Source organism: Anabrus simplex, chromosome 6 (assembly GCF_040414725.1).
Source record: "Anabrus simplex isolate iqAnaSimp1 chromosome 6, ASM4041472v1, whole genome shotgun sequence".
Classification (NCBI taxonomy): Eukaryota; Metazoa; Arthropoda; class Insecta; order Orthoptera; family Tettigoniidae; genus Anabrus; species Anabrus simplex.
In genome coordinates, this window is record NC_090270.1 from 332066454 (window position 1) to 332089050 (window position 22597).

The window sequence follows — 22597 nt, forward strand, 5'->3', positions numbered from 1 at the left end:
GTTGCCGCACAAAGGAAAGGGCGTCGGACTCTTCCAGGAATACACGCCAGCGAACAAATGGATAAGAGATCACCGAGGCTTATCCTGTGCGGAATGGAGAGAGGCCATCAAGATGACAGCGAACGTGTGCGCCGTTCGCTCCGTGCCAGGAAGGTCCCAGGACAACACCCTCTGTCGGCGTTGCCACAGAGAGCACGAAACCCTTGCCCATGTCCTGGGAGCCTGCCCTCACGGGGAGGTATTGAGAAATTCCCGCCATCATATAATACGACACATGATTGCGACCTCGCTGAGGGATCACGGTTTCACGGTGCACGAAGAGGTCTCTGGCCTAGCTACCGACGGGAGTAACAGACGTATTGACATGATAGCCTTTCAACCAGCTAGCAAGCAAGGACTAATCTTAGATCCCACAATACGCTTCGAGTCGCACGTTGGCCAGGCCGAAGAGGTGGATGCCGAAAAGAAGTCAATTTACCAGCCAACTGTAAACTACTATAAAGATAAATATCACCTAGACAATATTTCCGTCCATGGACTCATGATCGGAGCTCGAGGCACAATCCCTAAATTTCTTGTACAGCTATGGGATTCTCTCGGTCTCAGCCGGACACGACTCCATGACATCGCTATCGCCGCAATACGAGGTTCAGTGACCATACTCCGCAATCATCTATATAACATCTGACGAACCGTATTGCAAATCTATTCCTGAGCCTTTTGGGGAATCTTCTACCTGGCACACTAGCAAAGTCAACAGTAACTTAGAAGACAAAATACTGTGTAGTCGACATACTTTGTCCTTGTGGCAGCCTCCGCATGGGGGAAGTTGTAATAATAATAAATAATAATAATAATAATAATAATAATAATAATAATAATAATAATAATAATAATAATAATAGGTACTTTAAGGCAGAAACAGGTTCCAAGAAGGACATTCCAGGAATCGTTAATGAACAAGGGGAGTGTGTATGCGAGGATCTTCAAAAGGCAGAAGTATTCAGTCAGCAGTATGTAAAGATTGTTGGTTCCAAGGATAATGTCCAGATAGAGGAGGTGACTAATACTAAAGAAATATTAAAATTTACCTATGACAGTAATGACATTTACAATAAGATACAAAAGTTGAAAACTAGAAAAGCAGCTGGAATTGATAAGGTTTCGGGGGATATACTGAAGACAATGGGTTGGGATATAGTACCATATCTGAAGTACTTGTTTCCCGACAAAAGAGTAGCGTTGCAAAAATGTTGCAAAGTTTGGGCTGGGAAGACTAGTGAGAAAGGAGACAAGCTGCTCAACTAAGTGGTACATAAAATGCTTACAATATAGTGATTATTTTAATCCACCTATTCAATACAAATTGGTTTTGTGTTGCTAGTTCATAATACTACAACACGAATTTACAGGGACATGTTTCGCTTTATTTACAAGCATCTTCAGCCTACATAATTGTCTCGAGGTTAAGACCTGTCATATTTGGATTGTTTTTACAAATTCAGTAATAATATGTAAAAAACATAGGAATTATGTACACATTAAAAGCATGACAATATGAATTACAATGTTGAATTGAAGTAACCCTTAATTCTAAAATACATTGACATCCAAAACATAGTAACTACAATTTAAAAATTTGGCTAAAATTGTTTTCACAATGCTGTGGTTGATTGGATCAACTGTAATATGGCTTAGCAACACAAAACCAATTTGTATTGAATAGGTGGATTAAAATAATCACTATATTGTAAGCATTTATAGCAAATTTCAATACGGGTCTAATCATGAGATTAGTTGCATGTAATAAGTGGTATGTTCCGAGCTGTCAGCGGAGAGATGGCGTGGGAGGACATCAGTAGACAAATAAGTTGGTGTCTTTAAAAGTAGGAAAGATCACAATATGAAGATAAAGTTGGAATTCAAGAGGACAAATTGGAACAAATATTCGTTTATAGGAAGGGAAGTTAGGGATTGGAATAACTTGCCAAGGGAGATGTTCAATAAATTTCCAATTTCTTTGCAATCATTTAAGAAAAGGCTAGGAAAACAACAGATAAGGAATCTTCCACCTGGGCGACTGCCCTAAATGCAGATCAGTAGTGATTGATTGAAGGTGCCATATGTATCATTCCAAATTTGAGCTCAATTCGTGAAGTAGTTTCTACATGAAAGAAGTATGTTTGTAAAGATATCTTTAAAAAACAGAACAAAACCTAATGCTGTAATGTTGACAAACACTTACTTTCAAGTCGCGATGAATAATGTTTCCAGAGTGGACGAACTGCATACCTTGCAGTAGCTGAGCCATTACTGCAGGGATGTACTCCCGGCGCAACTGTCCTCCCCGAATGAATTTACGCAGATCAGAATCTGAAAAGATTCATCATATTACAGTATTTTATTAGCATTAAATTAAGAATACGATTGTTTACATTTAATTCATCTTCAAAGTACAAAAAGCTTTTAATTCTTTGATACTTTAGTGACATCATGGTAATTGTAATTTGCTTTGAGAAGCATGTGTATGTAAAAATAATTATCTTGAAAGTTAGTAATATAAGATCTACATTCTATTTTATTTTACACTGGAATTTTCCTACATATTTCAGGAGAAAATCTTTTTTTAAAGTTCTTTATCTGCCACCTATTAGCAAATTTTAAAATATACTTGCTCTCTCACATTTCAAAAATTAAATTATTTGTGATATGCTTTTTATAATTGGCTTTACGTCACACCGACACAGATAGGTCTCATGGTGACAATGGGATAGGAAAAGCCTAGGAGTGTGAACGAAGTTTCCGTGGCCTTAAGGTAAAGCCCCAGCTTTTCCCTGGTGTGAAAATTGAAAACCATTGAAAACCTCCTTCAGGGCTGCTGATAATTGGTTCGAACCCACCATCCCCCGGATACAAGCTCAGCCGAGCACCCCTAACCACACAGCCAACTCGTCCGGTGTTATATGCAAAATTTGTGACTAGTTTGGAAAGACGCACTAATAAGGCCTATCCCAAAAAACAATACCTTGGATTCTCCATCAGATTACCGCCCTGTGTCCATCCTGCCACCCCTCGCAAAAGCACTCGAACGTCTGATTCATGCACAAATCACTGTATACCTGACCCAAAATTCCCTCCTTGACCCTTTTCAATCCGGCTTTAAAAAAGGACATAGTACCGCGACAGCATTACCGCGAGTTACGGACGACATCAGACAAGCGATAGACCAATGATATGTGACTGTAGCAACACTACTAGACCTAAGCAGCGCCTTTGACACAGTTAGCCCTGGGTTACTACTGCTGAAACTCCGTAGTCTCAACTTTAATATGACATCTCTTAAATTTTTTAGCTCCTACCTCACTGACCGTCGGCAACAAGTATCAGTAGGAACAATGTACTCAGGATGGCACAACAAATCAATAGGTGTCCCGCAGGGGTCAGTTTTGGGCCCACTTTTATTTGTTGTTAGTGTGAACGACATAGGGGACGCATTGAAATATAGCAAGTACCATATCTATGCAGATGATCTTCAGATTTATTATCACTCATATCCAGAAGACATAGATGTAGCCATTGACAGAGTAAATTTTGACTTACGACGACTGAATGACTATGCCAAAAATAACAGCTTGTTAATAAATCCTAACAAAACTCAGGCTATTATATTTGGTACCAAAATAAACCTCAACTTGTTAAAAAGTAGACATGTACCCCCAATTATTTTAAATAATACTGTCATGCCCTATTGTACGTCAGTAAGAAACTTAAGTGTTATAATGACTGAGACACTAAATTGGATTGAACAAGTGACAAATACATGCCGTAAAGTGCAGAAATCCCTTTTTCCTCTCAAACGCTTCTCTACTATATTTCCAAAAAATCTTAAAATACAACTGGTAAAATCCCTAATCTTACCAATTCTAGACTACTGTGACACTGTACTTACGGACATATCTCAAGACAGTAACAAGATGCTTGAACAGAGTTTAAACACCTGTATTCGATTCATATTTAAGCTGCGATATGGTTCTCACATTTCACCTTATTACAGGGAGTTGTCATGGCTTCGTGTTCATGAGCGTCGCAGTCTCCACATGTCTCTTCTGCATGGAGTTCTAAACACAGATGTACCTAATTATCTCTCTTCAAAATTTAATTACCTCTCCTCCTATCATAACCACGATACACGATCTGGCTCCTGTTTAACAATATCTCTCAGTCACTCCAGGACCTACAACCGCTCCTTTGTAGTCACTGCCGCGAGGCTGTGGAATACCCTACCTGCTACCATTAGGGATTTGTGTTCTCGTAGGAGATTTAAGATGGATTGCCGAAATCACTTTCTGAATACTTCTAGCTGACTTTTCGATGTGTGTAGTGTGAATGAGTGCGTGAATGAGCATATTTTCATAAAAATTAGAAATATATTTGCTAGTTATAGGTTTTTTTCTGTGTTTCCGTCTCTTATTATCATTAGTGTTAGTTTTATATTTAATTATCATGTACACTTAGATTGTCGTGTTGTACATTCTGTAATCGTTTTTTATTACAATCTCCAAATTTTCTATTAGTATCATATTATTTTAAAAAGATTTGTTGTATTTAAATATTATATGTATGTTAATTATTTTAAATATTGTGGTTAAGTGTAAGAGAGGGCCTTGAGCCCTAACATCGCCACGAATAAAGACGAATTATTTACTTACTTATTTACTTACTTTTGTGAGGTCACCCTCAGCCACTACATTAAAACCATAATTGGTAATAACTAGTAGTCATAAGACTCTTCAGAGGCAGCCCTACCCAGGGTGTAGTGCCCCTGCCTATGTGAGTCTCAGAGCACACTGACCCAGTGTGTAGCATCTGGTAAGGGTCCCAGCTCTGGGTTACGAGTGAAGACCTCAATGGATTCCAAGTGGAGAATATTGTCTTCGGAACAATGGAAATTGAGGAAGAGGCAGCCCAGTACTTTGGGAATAGTACGAGCACACTATTCATCACCAGAGTATTTTCCACGTTAGGGGCAGCTACAAAGGCGTCTGAATAATTTCCGGCAGTAGCTCTAGAATGCCTTTGGGTGGCGACCCCATCGAAACTGTACCGGAGATTCACTTTCTCCGTCCATCTGAACTGCGCACCTTCTAGAAGGCCATCTGTGCTATGAACCCTGAACTACACATCTGAAGATAATTGGACCTTTGATGTTTATATGAGTCTATTATCGGCGTATGTGCCCCCTCTAGCAAGAGGACGAACAATTAATTTTGAAGGGAAGTTTCAAATTTCTGTAGTGTTTGTAGATTGTTTTGTTTTTTATGTGATGACATCAGCACTACTATGGCTTCCTACTGAAGTTATAAACCAATCAGATTTAATATATTTTTCTAGCCAATTAAAATTGGTGGTGTGTACAGGCATTCTGCCTATGTCAAGAGAGTTCTGGAACTTTTCCCTCTGTGTTGCTATAAAAGCCGGGTGCTTTAAGGCCATATTGTCATCTTCATCACTCCGGTCTAAGTGTGTGGACCATGTAATTGGAGGCAGGGGCCACCTTGCCCTCATCGGAGGGCCCATCAACTTAAGGTAATGGCCGACATCTTAATATGTGAGCTCCAGGCAGTTAACTTGAGGGAAAGTTTTCAAACTTCTTTCTTAACATAAAATTCTGAAGTTTAGTATCACCTTTCTCAGGCAAGTCTAAGGAGTTTGTTCAAATCCCTGCTGGGAAATATGAAACTTAGGTAATAAAGAGGGTTCACTCTTAATTCCCATTCAATTTGGTATGGGGGTGACTATGATTTTCTAAAACTATATTCTTCAGAACTATTTTGGTACTTAATATTTTGGATCTAGTCACCCCTCTGTAGTAAAGACATAGCCTCTGCAACTTTGGGCCATAAACCCATGTAGGATCTTAAGTGTATTTAAAAAGGAGCGCTAGTTTTTCTCCTCCTAGCATCTTGTTCATGGCTGATCATCTTACCCTTTTCTTTTGTACACTAAGGTCATTTAGAATGGACACTCATCACCCCTGTTTAAATTATCATTTATAGACGAGTGTGTAACAGACTGAAGCATACATGGCAGTAAATACTGATTTTGAAGTTTATCTGGTGTAAATTGGCAAGAAATGTGTGCCTCTGAGAGGCTGGACTTTCGAAAATTTTGAAGCTTAGTCTCATAGGATGTGAGTGAGTGGAGCAAATATGCTCTTTGAAATAGTGTGCTTTAGAGTTACAAAGCTCATTCTCTGTAACTTACTGTGCCAGTAATTTTCCCTATTGTACCTGATTTTTGGACTTCTAGTCCAACCTTGTTATACAAGCTGACAAATGAACTGTTATTTGTTGTTGCTTAATCAGATATCTATCTGAATTTTAAAATCAGGAATAAAAAAAGGAAAGAAATAAAATTTCAGAATTTAAGTTTTAAATTATGCTTTGATCTTTTCTCTGTCCACCCATTCACTCTGGCACCATCTTACACCTCTAAACCACCAAGAACACTAACAGTAACAACAGCCTAAACTGAGTGGTAGTAATTTTCAGCCTCAGAAAAGTTAGGGTGTACCCTGGTAAATGCGACAAGCACTTCTTGTGCTGGGGGAGCTGTGATAAGTGACAGCCAATCAGCATTTAATTTTGGAGAGGCAGCAGTGGAGAAGTGTCATCAACACCCCGACCTGGCAGGAGCAGGACACCTACCAGTATCTTTTCTCCTTTTTGACAAATACACAAGCTCTTTCACAAGACCACTTGTCCATAGATTGAAGTTTGAGATGTCCCTTTCAGAAAATTTAAATTTTTAAAACACCATATCCTTCTACCCATAAGGGAACCTGATTGTCAAATATGCCACATCTTGACATTTGTACCAATCAGCTAGACATTGTTACTATATTCATATAATGAATTAAATTGGCGAGAACAATTCGGTGAAATTTCACCAGAAGAAGAGATAGAATGATAGGATACATCTTAAGACACCCAGGCCTTGTTCAGTTTTAGAGGGAATTTTTTTTTTTTTTTCTATTTGCTTCACGTTGCACCGACACAGATAGGTCTTATGATAACTATGGGACAGGTAAGGCCTAGGAATGGGAACGAAGCAGCCGTGGCCTTAAGGTACAGCCTGGTGTGAAATGGGAAACAACGGAAAACCATCTTCAGGGCGGCCAACAGTGGGGTTCGAACCCACTATATCTCAGATGCGAGCTCACAGCTGCACGCCCCGAAGCTCACGGCCAACTCGCCCAGCTTTGAGGGAAGTGTAGGTGGTAAAAACGGCAGGGGTAGACCGAGGTATGAATATGACAAAAGATTAGACTAGATGTAGGATGTAGTAGTTATACAGAAATGAATCAGCACAGGAAAGGGTGGAATGAAGAGCTGCTACAAATCAGTCTATAGACACACATGTAGGCTACAATATTGGTTATGTTGTATAAACTTGTCAATGAATTGTGAATTGGTAATTTTTCAAACAAGCAATAAATTACCATTTTAGTGGTCTTCTGCTGTCACATTATTAATATTGAGAAAGTTTCCTGTACTGAACAAAAGCCACCTCAATGCTGGCAACCAAGAATGAGTTAGCTGGAAAATTTATAATGTCTAATAACGGACTATTTATATTGGTATTATAAATTTACTCATTCAGGACAAATATTTCAGATTCCCTATGGTATCAACATCTATATTAGCTGGAATACTACGATGAACCAGTGTGCTACGTACCAGTTGTATCAGAAAATGTATGAACCAGAGGAATGGCCTGCTAAAGAATAAAGTTTTCTAACTCCCTAGCTATTTCTCGCCAATATTCAGTCAGGCTATTATACTCTGTACGCAGCAGTAATCCCATCTATCGGAGTTGAGAGGCAGCATAAGATACAAAGAACATCATAACAAACAATGGTCAATGTAATGTTATTGTTGATCAATGTTATGCACTTTTGATATTATAGGCCTTCACATTTAGTTTTCTTCCGACTCTGAAATACCACTTTTATCATAGTAGGTATGTTAAAACTGAAAACATAAATGACCGGAAATTTTATTCTCTATAACTTTTGTTATGTAGTACTTTTCGATAGGACCAATAACATAGGTATTTAAAAATTACATTTTAGGCGCCTTCCCCTAAATTACAGTTTCATCCAGGGTGAATACAATAAAATTGTATATAGTGTAGAATGTAGTTTCTTATTCTCTGACTCTATATACCGATTTTCATTAAATTCTGTTTACCTATTTTCTCGTGGCTCGGCGTTGATATGGACTTAGCAACAAAAATACAAATTCATGAATATCTGTTTTATCATAGCCAGTACGGTAAAAATGTACCGGTATAAGACAAATTGTCGTAAATTTAATTTTAGGCCCACCACTAAACTACCATTTTACTCAGCGTTAATTAAATGATGTATAGCCTATATTGTAGCGGCTCATTCCCCGACTTCGCATACCAATTTTCAATGAGGTAGGACCAGTAATAATGCAAATATTTAATAATTAAGTTTTAGGTTTTCCCCTAAACTACAATTTCAATCAGCGTGAATAAAATTATTTATGGCCTAGATTGTAGCAACTTATTCCCCGACTTTGCATACCGATTTTCACTAAATTCTCTTTAGCCGTTTTCTAGTGATGCGTAGACAGACAGACAAATTACGGAAAAGTAAAAAGTATATATTCTTGTTACTGTGGATATGGCCGATACAGAAATACCATTTTTTTTTTTCAAATTCTGAGCAATGTACAGACAAAACTCTTATTTTATATACAAGGTTATTCACCTAAACATGTTACACGCAAATAACTTCTAAACCATTAAAGATATCAGCACTCTTTTCATATTCGTAAATGGTACGCAGGGTCTTGTAAAATAACGTGCTACTTAATCTCATGGGGGTGATTAACAACCGAGATATTGATACTAACTCCATATTTTTAAATGGAATGGCACAAATTTATACAGCTGATTTAAAAGTTCATCTGTGTACAAGTTCAAATATGTATTTTTAAAATCTGACAATTACTTTTTGAGATATAAATAAGAACAGCATGCGCGGTTTTGCATGGCGCATCAGACGGCGTGAAGTCTGGCAAGGACATAGGCTATTGAGGCGCAAGCTGCTTCCTGGCCTTGATTCCAGCCACAGATTCACAGAACGGATACCAGGCATGTACTGTAAACATAAAGTGATGTACCGTAACATCCCCTGGGTGTGCAACATTATTGTATGACTGGCGAACACACAACGGGGAAGGGAGATTAAAGTTGTATTGTTTTATTTTGATATGTAATAGGCTGTGCTCAGTTTAGCGTTTTTTCAGACGGATGGGAATGGGAAGGATTTGGAAAGAAAGTCGGCCGTGGCCTATCACAAAGGTACCTATCTGGTATTTGCCTGGTGTTGAACATTGGACACCATGAAAATCAATGTCAGGTTGGGCGAGGCAGGACTCGAACCTACGCTCTCCCGAATGCACGCTACTACAGTCGCACTGGAGCTCTGCGGAGATTAATGCGTGTAAAATAAAACACAAATAATAGTGTTGCTGCCATCTCACTACGATCAGCTCTGAACAGCTCTTCAGGTGATGTGTGTTATGTTTATTTCTCAACTCAGAGTAGTGTGAACTGTACACTAAAACCAGTGACAATTATAGCTTTCATTATGTTCCTTTCAAGGCAAAGTACTTATTTTATTTGTTTTAAACTCATCAACCCTTTCTGTCCTGTCATGTGTTCACCTGTCATACACACTTTGCAAACCCATCACATGTGTACGAGGTGCCTACATGCCTGGTACCCATTCTGTGGCTGAACTCACACCCAGGAAACTGCTTGCGCCTCAATATGCCCTTGCCCGACTTCACGCCGTCTGATGCAGCATGCAAAACAGCCCATGCTGTTCTTACTTATATCTCAAAAAGTGATTGTCCTATATTGAAAATGCTTACATATTTGAACTTGTACGCAGATGAACTTTTAAATCAGTTGTATAAATTTGTGCCGTTCCATTTAAAACTACGGAGTTAGTATCAAGATCTCGGTTGTTAATCAGCCCATGAGACTAAGTAGCACGTTATTTTACAAGACCCTGCGCACCATTTACGAATATGAAAAAAGAATGCTGATATCTTTAATGGTTTAGAAGTTATTTGCGTGTAACATGTTAGGTGAATAACCCTGTATATAGATATTCTCTATCCAAGGCTTGCGAGGGAAACTAATAGGATAAGGTAAACCCTACCTAGCATATGTTGTGATGTGTATTTTTCTTTACTAACTAATAAAATATCTATACACATACCCCTTACATTCTATATATATGTTGTGTGTATTTCTTTGACACATTATTCGTATACAATGTCACTTCTTTACAGTTTTTTTTTTCTTTGGCTATTGGCTTTACGTCGCACCGACACAGATAAGTCTTATGGCGATGATGGGACAGGAAAGGGCTAGGACTGGGGACTGGGAAAGAAGCGTCCGTGGCCTTAATGTACAGCCCCAGCTTTATAGCTTATCACATGACCATTATTATAATAAAAGTACCGTATTTATTCTAAACCAGGATATTGCATCTTTACTCAAACTATATCTTATTGCATTCATTTCACTTGTACTCTGAATATATGAAATGCTGCAGTTATGTTGGAATGGGAATAACAGAGGTTCGGGGGGGGGGGGGGGGGGGGGTTGTCGCCCAAGTAGTTCAGACATCCCAAGAGTTTTAAGGAATGTACTTTTATTGGCTATATGGTTAGCATGCTGGCCTTTGGTCAGAGGGGTCACGGGTTCGATTCCGATTCCCGGTAGGATCGGGAATTTTAACCATCATTGGTTAATTTTGCCGGCTCGAGGGCTGGGTGTATGTGTCGTCTTCATCACCATTTCATCCTCATCACGACGTGCAGGTTGCCTACGGGAGTCAAATCAAAAGACCTGCACCTGGCGAGTCGAACATGTCCTCGGACACTTCCGGCACTAAAAACCATACGCCATTTCATTTTTTATAATGTTTCCGGAATCCGCACGAATCCACCACTCTAACTTGGATCCAAGGACACTAGTTTCCTTTTTAGGTATTCTACACCACCTAAACTCTGGAAGTGTGGAAACCTATTAAAATAAAATTCTGGATGAAGAACTACCTTAGCCCACCTGCTGACACCGAGGTTAGCCGGTTCGAGTCCCGTTGGTCTGAAAAAAATTTCACCATCAGAATGATGGCTGGCAGGATAGGGGAGGTGGTGGTATAGATTTTCTAATCACTAGATTGCGTGCCAAATGCCTGGATTAAATTCCAAATCTCTCCGCAGTGCTCATATGGAGCGAGGGCATATGATGCTGTTGATGGTCCGTCCGTCGAATGGGGACGTAAAGCCTTGACCAGACCCCTTTCTGCTATTCGACAGGAGTAGGCTATGTGCCGGCACCTGGTTTCACCCTCTCCCTTCCTACTATCATATATCACGTCATTCATTTCATCTCATTAACTCCTGATGAGATTGACGTCAGGAAGGGCATCCGGTCATGAAAACCCCTCCACGACAAATTCATCTCACCTCATACCCGACCTTGTACAGAAACGGGACAAGGGTTGGACAAACGTGAAGAACTAAGTTCTCCCCACCAAAATGAAACCCTGGCTATGCTAATAACTTTAGGAAAGGATTAAAGCAATGGGGTTAGCCCTGTTTCGCAAGATAAAGCAAAAATTCTTTCCATTTCACAAAATCGAACATGAATGCGAAAAAAATCATGCCTCTATCAACATGGTTGCCAGGTTTTTGAAATGCCAATAAGGAAGAGGTCATGTCGGCACGACATTACATTGGCTTAAGAAAAACCTGTACTATAATTACATTATAGGCAGAAACATTACAGTATTTTGCCGTATTATTTTATACATAAAATTTAAAACCCGTATTTTTCTTTGCTTTTTGCCTTTTTCAATGATCATTAAACTGATGACAATTATGATCAAAATTAAATGAGACCTCAATATCTGACTTCAGAGTTGCTAACATTTTTGCTTTCATCATTCACTTTATTTTAAGAATTAAGAACCTTTTCAACACATGCATTCGAACCAGGCATTCTTGGAACATAAGATTAGTATACAGAACAGCAATTAATTAACTTTAGAGGGAAAAGCCTATTTTTAGTAAACATTACAACTCTGATCAGTATCAGTACAGGTAGCCCTACTCCATCACGTAATTCAATGTTATTGGAAGAAAATTCATAAAAGTTATCCAAAGCTGGATAAATTTCAGTGAATTTTGAAGAATTAATCAAAGCCAGAAAATGTTACTTAAGTCAAACTTTTCCCAGGTAATTTATTGTAGACCTGTAAAAGGTATTTAGGGTAGATTTCACTTTAGTCTGAAGATTTTGAAGGAATTAATTATTTTAATGACAGCTTCGCCACCGAAGATATCTTTCGGACAAAGAAGACGTTGAACTCAATTTTGAAGTTTTACCGTAAGCTTGAAAAATGTTAAATTCTTTCAAGCTCAAGTATTGCTTCATTAAATTGCAGGTTTTTGTTAATTGTTGCGTAGACATAAACCAGATGCCTCTGTCTCTTGCTCTCCCGTGCTTGGGCTCTGTGCTGGTTCGCTCGCCGACTAGCGCAAAATCCGTAGATTAACAATTAACTGAAATGCAGGATCGGTAAATCCTATTGTAAATAGATCATTTTAACCATGGCAGAAGTGAGTTGTTAAAACGAGGCAGCACTTTAGACCTTCAAATATGGAAAATCCCGTACAATAAGGGACACTTGACAACCCTAATATTTTCAAACAGGTTTTTAATTAAAACGCCAGTTACTTCCGTGGAAGAGAGTATTACATCATATTCACATGGTTAAGCAATACAGTATAATACAGCACTGCAAAACCTAGAACATGTTAAAATCTAAAACTAAGATCACTTTAGATATTCTCTTGCAGTGAAATTATTCACATTATCTCAATTTTTTTTTTTTTTTTTTTTTTTTTTTTTGCAAGATATCTTTCAGTAAGAAATAATGGCAGGATAATATATTCGTTCTTTTACCAGTGAAGTTCGAGGACAATTTTAAGTTGTTTTCATTTTAAAATGTCCGTTTAGCACAAGCATTTATCTTGACACTCTTATAAATCCTCACAATGCTGTTATGACATTTGGAATTATTGATTGCACTGTTTTTAAGAAAGTGGCTGTAACACCGAAGAAAATTTCGACTGTAAAACTGGTGACTAGGGGAAACATGGTAACAAGTGTTGAGCTGCATTCTTCACGAACTGTATGAAAAACATGTGCTATTCGCACGACGAACTCAGCAATTCAGAACCTACTCTAAAATGTTTCGTAAAATGATCCGCCCTTCACACAGCCACATAATTTACTATGTTTCTACCGTTTTTCACACACTTGTGGGGTTGTGGGTGCGAACTGTGGATTTGGCCCTGTTCTACATCCGGATGCCCTTCCTGACGCCAACCCTTATATGTAGGGATGTAACCACTTGCGTTGTATCTCTGGTGGTTGGGCAAACAGAACCGCAACCAAACAAACCAACCGAAGTTAAACGAAGCGCACATACTGGCAAACAGCCACCAGTAGCTACGCTACAACCCTCCTCTTCCCCAGATACCAAAAAGCCACATATCCATAGAAAAAACCAAATCATCCCAACCAATAGCAGTCCACACTCTTCCTTGATTTTCATGTATTATAACTGCCTTCAACTCAACCATTCAGCCGTAAATTGCCCCAATGATACCCGCTGCAATAGATTCGGGGACAATCATCACCATTCAGCTTGCCCAGTCCCACGTGATCAACCTAAATGTGCCAACTGCTCAGGCAGTCATGCAGCCTCCTATCCTGGCTGTCCTTACTTCAAAATGGCAGTCAAGGACCACTACAGTGATAAGCACCTCAAATTCTAGTCTCCACAGATGAACACCACATACCTCCCAAATTTAAATAAAAATTCAAATCTCAGCTACCCAACACCACTGCAAACTTTCCCCACTGCGGAAATAATTAAATGTCCCCTCACTCTCCTCACAAACCAGATTTAAACCAAGTACCCCACACCAAATCCCAACCCAGTTCAATCCAGCAACCAAGACACACTGTATCTGTATGCCTCAGCCGCATTTGAGCACCCACAGTCTCCTGCAGACCTAACTGCCTGCACGACAGATGGCAGGTGCCTCCTTATACGCCAGTATCCCTCAATCCCTAGTCCGCCATTTATGGTCAACAAACCCTTGTCCGCCAATTTTTTGGTCGAACCAAACCGCCACCTCCATATTTCAAAATCGCCACCATAATATCCAAATATCTCAACCGCTGCAATCCTTCCTATTTTCTGAAATACTGGAATTATTGCAGCAACCAAAACGTTGAAGACAATGAAGTTGCACCAAGCAAACAACCACCCCTAGGTAACGGACATAGGACCGTATAGGTAGGAGGTCCTGTCCTTCAATTCCACTGGAGCTGCCCTTCGGGCGGTGCACAGAAGGTAGCGAACGAGTTCGGATCGGAACTGGTGGTTGGGAGTGTAGTGTGTTGTCTGAATATGAAGACGAGAGAGTCGAGAAACACCAACACCCAATCCCCGACCAGACTGGGAATCGAATCCTGGAACCTCTGAAGCGAAGGCTTCAATGCTGACCATTCAGCCAAGGAGTCGGACAGCCACATAATTTACTATATGGGGTCTAAATTTGATCTGTATTGAGGCCCCTAGCAGCACGGGATCCATAGGCGGTAGTTTACTCTGCCTGTTGGGTAATCTGACACGGGTCCTTTTAGATTTTTCAGGAAATGCAAAGATGTACTCTTCTCCATGATGTCTAGGCGTAGCGATGAAAACTTTCAGAATCAATTATTTTGCAGAGTAAATGGCAATTCTTGGAAATGCTAAAAGTCTAAAATAAAAATTGTGGGGAAAATAATTTTGAAAGTACCAAGGTATCATGTTTATAGTCTTAATATTTAAAGATGCATTCTGACAGTTATTAGAGGAAGGCCCACTTAATGTCTGCCTAGGGTGGAGAAGGGAGTGGAGGGGTATGGTTGCCATGGGAACCCGCTGTGGTTACCATGGTGATAAGCTTGGCGGCAGGCTCATGTTCCTTGGAGTTGCCAAACTTCTAATTTCTGAGTTACATAAAACAGAACACAGCGGTCTGAACGAAGGAACGGAGAAGTGAGATGGAAGGGAAGGAGAAAGGAATGTGGCAACACCGTGTAATGCTCCTCCCTCCAGCACTGAATCTGTCAAAACGCTTCTTTTAATAGTACGGGCATAGTCTGATGATCGCCACTTAATGTGTATATGCTAAAAGAAAAAATGAAGTAAGGTAAAATCCTTTTCATTGAAAACTTTGGTATTATTCCAGCCCTCTGTGGAAAAAAAAGGGGGCCATCTCCTTAACAGTGCAGTTCTGTGAAGTAATAATTGAAACTAACGTCACTGATTACTTGTTAGAAAAGTAATTGGTAAGCGTAATAGTAAAATAACTTAGGCCTACTTCTCACTGGCTGTAGTCTGAAGGTTATAGATCAAGCGATTTTAAATATATTGCTGTTAGGCATCAGTGTTTTACAATGAAACCACGCTTCCCTGCAAATCAAAGACTAGCAGAAAATACTTTGTTCAGAAATCAGAATTATAGTTTGTAAATAAGTAGCATTATTTTAGAACTGCTCATAAGATTTGAATTATTGGTAAGATTCAGAACACCCTATAGGCTATTGTTAAATTTTATTATAAATGCACAATTTCAATAAAACTTTTCATTGTACTACAATTCGCTATGTAACTAATAAATACAGTACAATATAACACCTATGCAACATTGATCTCTTTCCATTGTGTTTGGTTCTCTATGCCGAAAGCTCAGTAGGTAACCTATGAAATCACATGCTACATTTCAAGTCTAAAAATAAGTACCATAACTTTTCCCCAAGTTCAGGCTCTTCAGTAACAAAGTAATCAGAATATAAATGTAAGCTATGTCCCACAATGTTAAAGTATCCTAACGCAGTGAAATTGTAATTGTGCATGTTTTTGAAAGTTGAACTGCAGAATGTTCGGGTAAAGTAGCCTTATGACCAAGTATCAGATATTGTAAAAAGCCATTTTATTAACTTACATTTTAACGTGTACTATCCTATAGAGGGAATACACTAGCCACGTAATTCTTTCCCTGTTTTAACATACGCTAGTCACCGTTTCTGACGTTTCCAATTACAATTTGCTTTAAGTCACACCGACACAGATAGGACTTATGACGACGATGGAAGGAATAGGAAGTAAGCGGCCGCGGCCTTAAGTAGAGCCCCAGCATTTGCCTGGTGTGAAAATGGGAAACCACGGAAGACCATCTTCGGGGGTTTGAACCCACTGTATCCTGAATGCAATCTCACACGGTCAACTCGCCCGATAGCAGCATAACTTTTCCCAAGTTCAATATCTCCAATAACAAAAAGGAAATGGCGTATGGCTTTTAGTACCGGGAGTGTCCGAGGCCATATTAGGCTCGCCACGTGCAGGTCGTTCTATTTGACGTCCGTAGGCGACGTGCGCGTCGTCATGAGGATGAATATTTTTTTAAATTTCGTGTGGCTATTTCTAGCCGAGTGCAGCCCTGGTAACGCAGACCCTCCGATGAGGGTGGGCGGCATCTGCCATGTGTAGGTAACTGCGTGTAATTGTGGTGGAGGATAGTATTATGTGTGGTGTGAGAGTTTCAGGGATGTTGGGGACAGCACAAACACCCAACCCCCGAGCCACTGGAATTAACCAATGAAGGTTAAAATCAAACCCGGGACCCTCTGAACCGAAGGCCAGTACGCTGACCATTCAGCCAACCAGTCGGACATGAGGATGAAATGAAGACAACACATACATCCAGCCACCGTGCCGGGAAGCCAACCCGGGACTCCTGTGACCAAAGTCCAGCATGTTAACCATTCAGCCATGGAGCCAGACTGTTCAATTTCAAAGTAATCAGAATATAAATGTAGACTATGTCCAGCACTGTAGTCCCAAAATTCTCTCAGGGTTTACTCTAAGACAAGGCATGACAAGACTACGCTGGCGTTTACTGGTTACAGCTAGTTACAGTACAACAAACTTTCCTCAATTTGACCAGGCCCTCCATGAGGCATATAGCAGGCACTTAATGACAAAAAAAATCCATATTTTAACGCAATAGTTTGAAAGCCTAAATTTGCTTACAGTTTCTATTGGACCTACTTTAAGCTATTTATTAAAAACAATCCAAGCTGCCTCTTGATCTGCAATCACACTTCATTGGAACAAACTCTTTAATTCGTATATGTTGCAGTACGATGGTTTTGTAGCCACTTCATTTTCTCAGGCTTAAATCAGTCAAAAGGTGAGACATTTTAATGTATGAACGTAAGGCCGGAGATGTAAGCAACGAATAGTGATGACCTTAATAAGCGATGGCTGATAATACTCAAGCTGAACGATTACGAGCGAAGTAGAAGAGTTAAAACTCACCGACGGAATGGCGAAATTAAAAAGAAAATCCATCACTACTGATCTGCATTTAGGGCAGTCGCCCAGGTGGCAGATTCCCTAAGTTACTTTCCTAGCCATGTCTTAAATCACTGCAAAGAAATTAGAAATTTATTGAACATCTCCCTTAAATCTTATGGCGACGATGGGATAGGGAATGCCTAGGAGTGGGAAGGAAGCGGCCGTGGCCTTAAGGTACAGCCCGAGCATTTGCCTGGTGTGAAAATGGGAAACCACGGACAACCATCTTCAGGGCTGCCAACAGTGGGATTCAAACCCACTATCTCCCGGATGCAAGCTCACAGCTGCGCGACTCTAACCGCACAGCTGATTTGCCCCAATTTGTCCTCTGATTCCAACTTTATCTTCATATTGTGATCTTTCCTAATGAGAGTAGAAGTTATACACAAGAAATCAAAGTATACTTTAATGACTGGAGTTCCGTGTATATCCTCAACTTCAGACCTGGGTATGCACTTCACTTACGAGCTTTTCCTGCTTCAACCTACGCTAGCCATCGTTTGACATTTCCATTATTTCAAGAGGAAAAATGATGCTTGTTTTAAGGGCCTAACATCTAGGTCATCGGCCCATGATAGTACGAAATTAAATGACAAATTAAAAGTTTTAAATCATCCACTGACCAAAATAAAAAAATGGCATGAAGAATGAATGGATGGATATGAATTTAAAACAATCAGTGGATCCTACTCAAAAACTACCATAAAAATAGTATTACTGACCAAGAGACCATTTCTAAAGCACAATCCTGAATCGAGGATGTTTGTTGTCTAAAGGGGTCCAAAATACAGGTCAATGGCCCCGCATGATTGTACTTATCGCTAGTAAAGGAGAACCGTGATATTTGTCTTTGAGTACTAATCAAAAGTAGCGTAGACTCACGGTGTTCCACACATGATGGTACTACTCACAAGTATTGGACATCGTACAGGTAACTTAGACCTATGGTTCCTCACCAAGGTGTACTAATCATGGGCGCCGGTATTCCCATGGTGTTCCTCACATAGTGGGTACTAAGCACAGGCAACGCAGACCCACGGTGCCGCTCATATAGCGGTACTAATCACAGGCAACGCCCAGACTCGTGGTGCTCACAAGGGCACGACTCACGGGTACTGGAAACCCACAGTGACCCACTCTCTGCTGCTACTAATCACAAACCTATTTCGTACCTAATATAGTGATACTACTCGCAAGTACATGCAACCCATGGTGTACCCTGCGTGATAGTACTAATCAAAAGTAGTTTCATGGTTCTAATACAATTCCTTGGTAGTTCCTTTTAATCGCCTCTCACGACGGGCAGGGAATACCGTGGGTGTATTCATCTGCGTCCCCCACCCACAGTGGGTAGAGGAAAAATGAGAAGCATTTGAACTCTCCTAGAGTACACAATACGAACATAACGGTAGACGACAATCCTAGTAAAAGAATGGAAAGATTTTCTTCCATATGAGTCTACGATTTTTGTTAGAATTATGCCTTTGCTGGCAAGACCAGCGTCCTCTGGTATGAGCTAGAACAAATTTACTTTCATTGACCTGTTTCAGCCTCACCCTTAGCTTTGACAAAGGGTAAGCTAAGAGAGTTGCTAGTAATGCCGTTCTTTAGGCAGCTTGCCCCTGTTATGTCCCTCAGGTTCAGTTTGAGAGAGTATTTCAGTGGACTTGGCAGACATATGTAATAGAAGCTTCTGGCTCTGTGAGGAAAGGAACGGGAAACCACATTGTTTTCCTTTTATACCTCTTCAGTGACGCATAGGCCATCTATGACAGCCGAAGGCAGAGTTGTTTAACATCCAAGCAGCCTTGGAGCTGAAAACTCAACATAGAATTAATCTGTTCAGAATTCAAATATGGACGGTGATGTATACTTGCAGCACAAGCTTTACGTACATTTAACTCCATCGTGTAAAAGACCTTGTCATTTTAACAAATAGGCAGCAAGGATCTTGAGACTTGCGAGTTTTATTCCAAGATTACCTTTATGTCAGGTTATTGTGAATAGCTAGAACTTCCTAGTCGCAAGTTTTCACATTGTCTTACCTTTATGACCGCTCGATCATATTTACAATGCGGATATTCGTTGTAGCTAAACTTCATAAACAGAGCATTTGACACATTTTGCAGAACTGAATAGGCTTGCGGCTACTGTAACGAAACAGTCAGCAAAGCTTTTAAAAAATGAAATGCCCTTTACAACACCGTACATCCGATGCTCGAACCTGTTACCGCCTTATTTATAGTCGTAAGATTGGTTTCCAAGATTTCAACAGCACTTTACAGTCAAATGCAGACAGCTTCAGAAGAAAAAGTAAGTACTAACCTTGGCTACATTCTCACAGTTGAAAAACGAATAACTGCGCTTTTTGATCGATAAACGAGTAGTCAACAATTTGCCCTAACCACTTACCTGGCACTCTTACCATAGACAGCTACAGAAACTAAGCCATGAATAGATAGCTACGAAATGTAGTGTCTTAAATACGCCCAAGACTTAGAATCTATATCCAAGGATGTAAACATGCCCAGTTTCCTGATTTGAAAATACGATGTACTACAACGGAGGTACAATACTATTCGAAATTTAATTTTCTCGTCTGGTCTCCGTGCTCACCTGTGCTAAGAGTTTAAAAAGTTTTCAGTGGGTTAATTTTAGCTTAATTTGAAAGAAAGAAAATAGGCGGGTGAAAATATACGTATAGGAAAGTGTAGTGGAGTGCTTTGATAATTGCAGAATGATCCCACGCAGCTTATTGGAATGATCCCACGCAGCTTATTAGAATGTAGCATTTCAGAAGTATATGTAGGTCTATAGCCTGTTCTTTTAGAATACTACCAACTTACCACATGGTTTTTAGTTATATTCTCACTATTACAATGGTTTAAGTGAACTAACCATGAATCATATTTTCAGGTATCAATACCAGTTAAATAGTTCCAGCGGTAGCGTAGCCAGGATTTCGGTTTGGGGGGGGCATTACGATAGGTCTTCAGCCAGAATTTTATTTTGGTGGGTGTCCAAATTTCGGAGAGTTTATATAGTATGGAGTACCTTATAAGGAAATGAGTGTCCTTGGTTCCTAGTAAGAGTGGTTGATTCATGTGCATTGCCGAAACTATTAACAATGTGCATGCTTAGTAAAAGTACATTTGTTAAAATTCCTGGGGTGTCTGGACTCTTTGGACACTCCCTCCTCCCAAAATCTGGTTACGCCGGTGTTTTAATCTATTATTCCCATCGCAACATAACTGCAGCATTGCATATACTCCGAATACAAGTGAAATGAATGCATGAATAAATTGTCTGAGTAAAGATGTAATATTCTGGTCTAGAGTAAATATGATTATTTTATTGTAATAATCATCATGTGATAAGTTACAAAGAAGTAATATTTTATACAAATAATGCAGCAAAGAAACACACACACACAATATGTATAGAATGTAGGGGTATGGGTATAGATATTTTCTTAGTTGGTAAAGAAATATATATGTCGCAACGTATGCTAGATAGGGTTTACCTCGTCCTATTACTTACCCTCGCAAGCCTGGGATACAGCATATAGTAGTACAATATAAAGTTATTTTTGTTACCCCAATATACGTATGTACAGTTTTTATGTTTTGTCCTCTATTAATTACTTAGGCATGATCAATGGCTAACAGTGTCAATATTGCAGTTCCGGGTACTCATTTATCAGGTATATAATTTCCAAGTTTATGATTATCCGCCCCGCCCCCGTCTGATGACTTCTCACTTGGACACTGCGTCTATCCATATTTTTGTCTTGAAATTACGTGTTACACAAGACAAGGGGAGCGAAGGTTGTGAGGTGGCACTGAACCTCTTTACTATTGCATTCAAACTATTGCCTACTCCCAAAACTGTATCCCTTTGCTCCCGAAAATGTTTTGCAGGTTACAAAAATATGATTGTATATTGGTTTCTAACATCGTTCTTGACTGCTACAAAAATATTATACTCATATACTTACACCCTGCATATCAGTACAATGTTTCTGAACAAGCAGTTTGCCTCTAAGAAAGAGGTAGTCTTCGAGCACTATGTCCATAATGTTTCACAACCTCGCCAATATCCACTTTGATATCTCTATGCACTGCCATGAGTGCAAGAGCCGTCAGCCTTTCCTCACCGGTTTTACTCCTCAAATATGTCTTTAGCCTTTTCAGTGCGGAGAAGCTTCTCTCCACAGATGCTGTAGTTACTGGAATAACAGCCAGGATTGTAAGAAGAATAGCAATGTTTGGGAAAGAGGTCTTGTTGATTTCTTTTAGAACTTCAACCACAGTCCTTGATTGATTTTCTGGTGAGATTCTGCATTTGAGCTTCCACAAATGCCACTCCGCCTCCAGAATGTCTTTGTTTGCATTTTCAAGATTGCTTTCGTAAAATTCAATTGCCTTCACAATGTCAAAATCTTTCTTAATGGCATATTTTGGCAATAGACATTCCAAACCGAGTAAATTTTCTTTGTTGTTTGAAAACTTCCTTTTAAGGGTTGTGGATATCTCATCCAAATATGGAATAAATACTGCACACGTCTGTAGTAGTCCTCAGGTGAGCTGGCTTCCACATTGCTTCAAAATTTCTGTGTTCCTACTCTTCTTGGAATTGATGGAGGAACACCAACAAGTGATGAGATCTCCTCGGATTTTCGATACAAAGTAGAATACTCTTCCTCAGCCTGTTTTCGTATTTCCATGAAGAGTTCCTCAACTTCTTCAACTTTAGATATGGCTAAAGAGAGATCTATAGACTCTGTCTGAAGAAACTTGGACAACCTGTGAGTTACTGAAAGAAATTTACTCATTGTAAGAAGAGTTGTAATGAATGAAAAGCAGCATAAGCTAGACTGAAGACCTGTTGCTTTGGTTTTTGAAGACTGGTCGTGATCTGTTGCTATGATTTTCTCCAAGGCTCGAACAATGCATAGGAATGACTCTGAGAATACAGAGACAGCGTCATGTCGTTCCA

General features: G+C 39.7%; 1 protein-coding gene across 2 annotated transcripts in view; it reads right to left on the bottom strand.

The window, feature by feature from the left end:
- Positions 1-22597, bottom strand: part of LOC136876543 (mitogen-activated protein kinase 15) — a 105321-nt gene that overhangs the window by 66570 nt on the left and 16154 nt on the right. For both annotated transcript variants that reach the window (XR_010860605.2, XM_067150583.2), the window contains exon 3: positions 2246-2373. Coding sequence is in view for 1 of the 2 variants with exons in the window: in XM_067150583.2 (XP_067006684.2) it covers positions 2246-2373 (128 nt within the window). In the remaining variant the exon portion in view is untranslated. The remainder of the gene's footprint in view (positions 1-2245; positions 2374-22597) is intronic.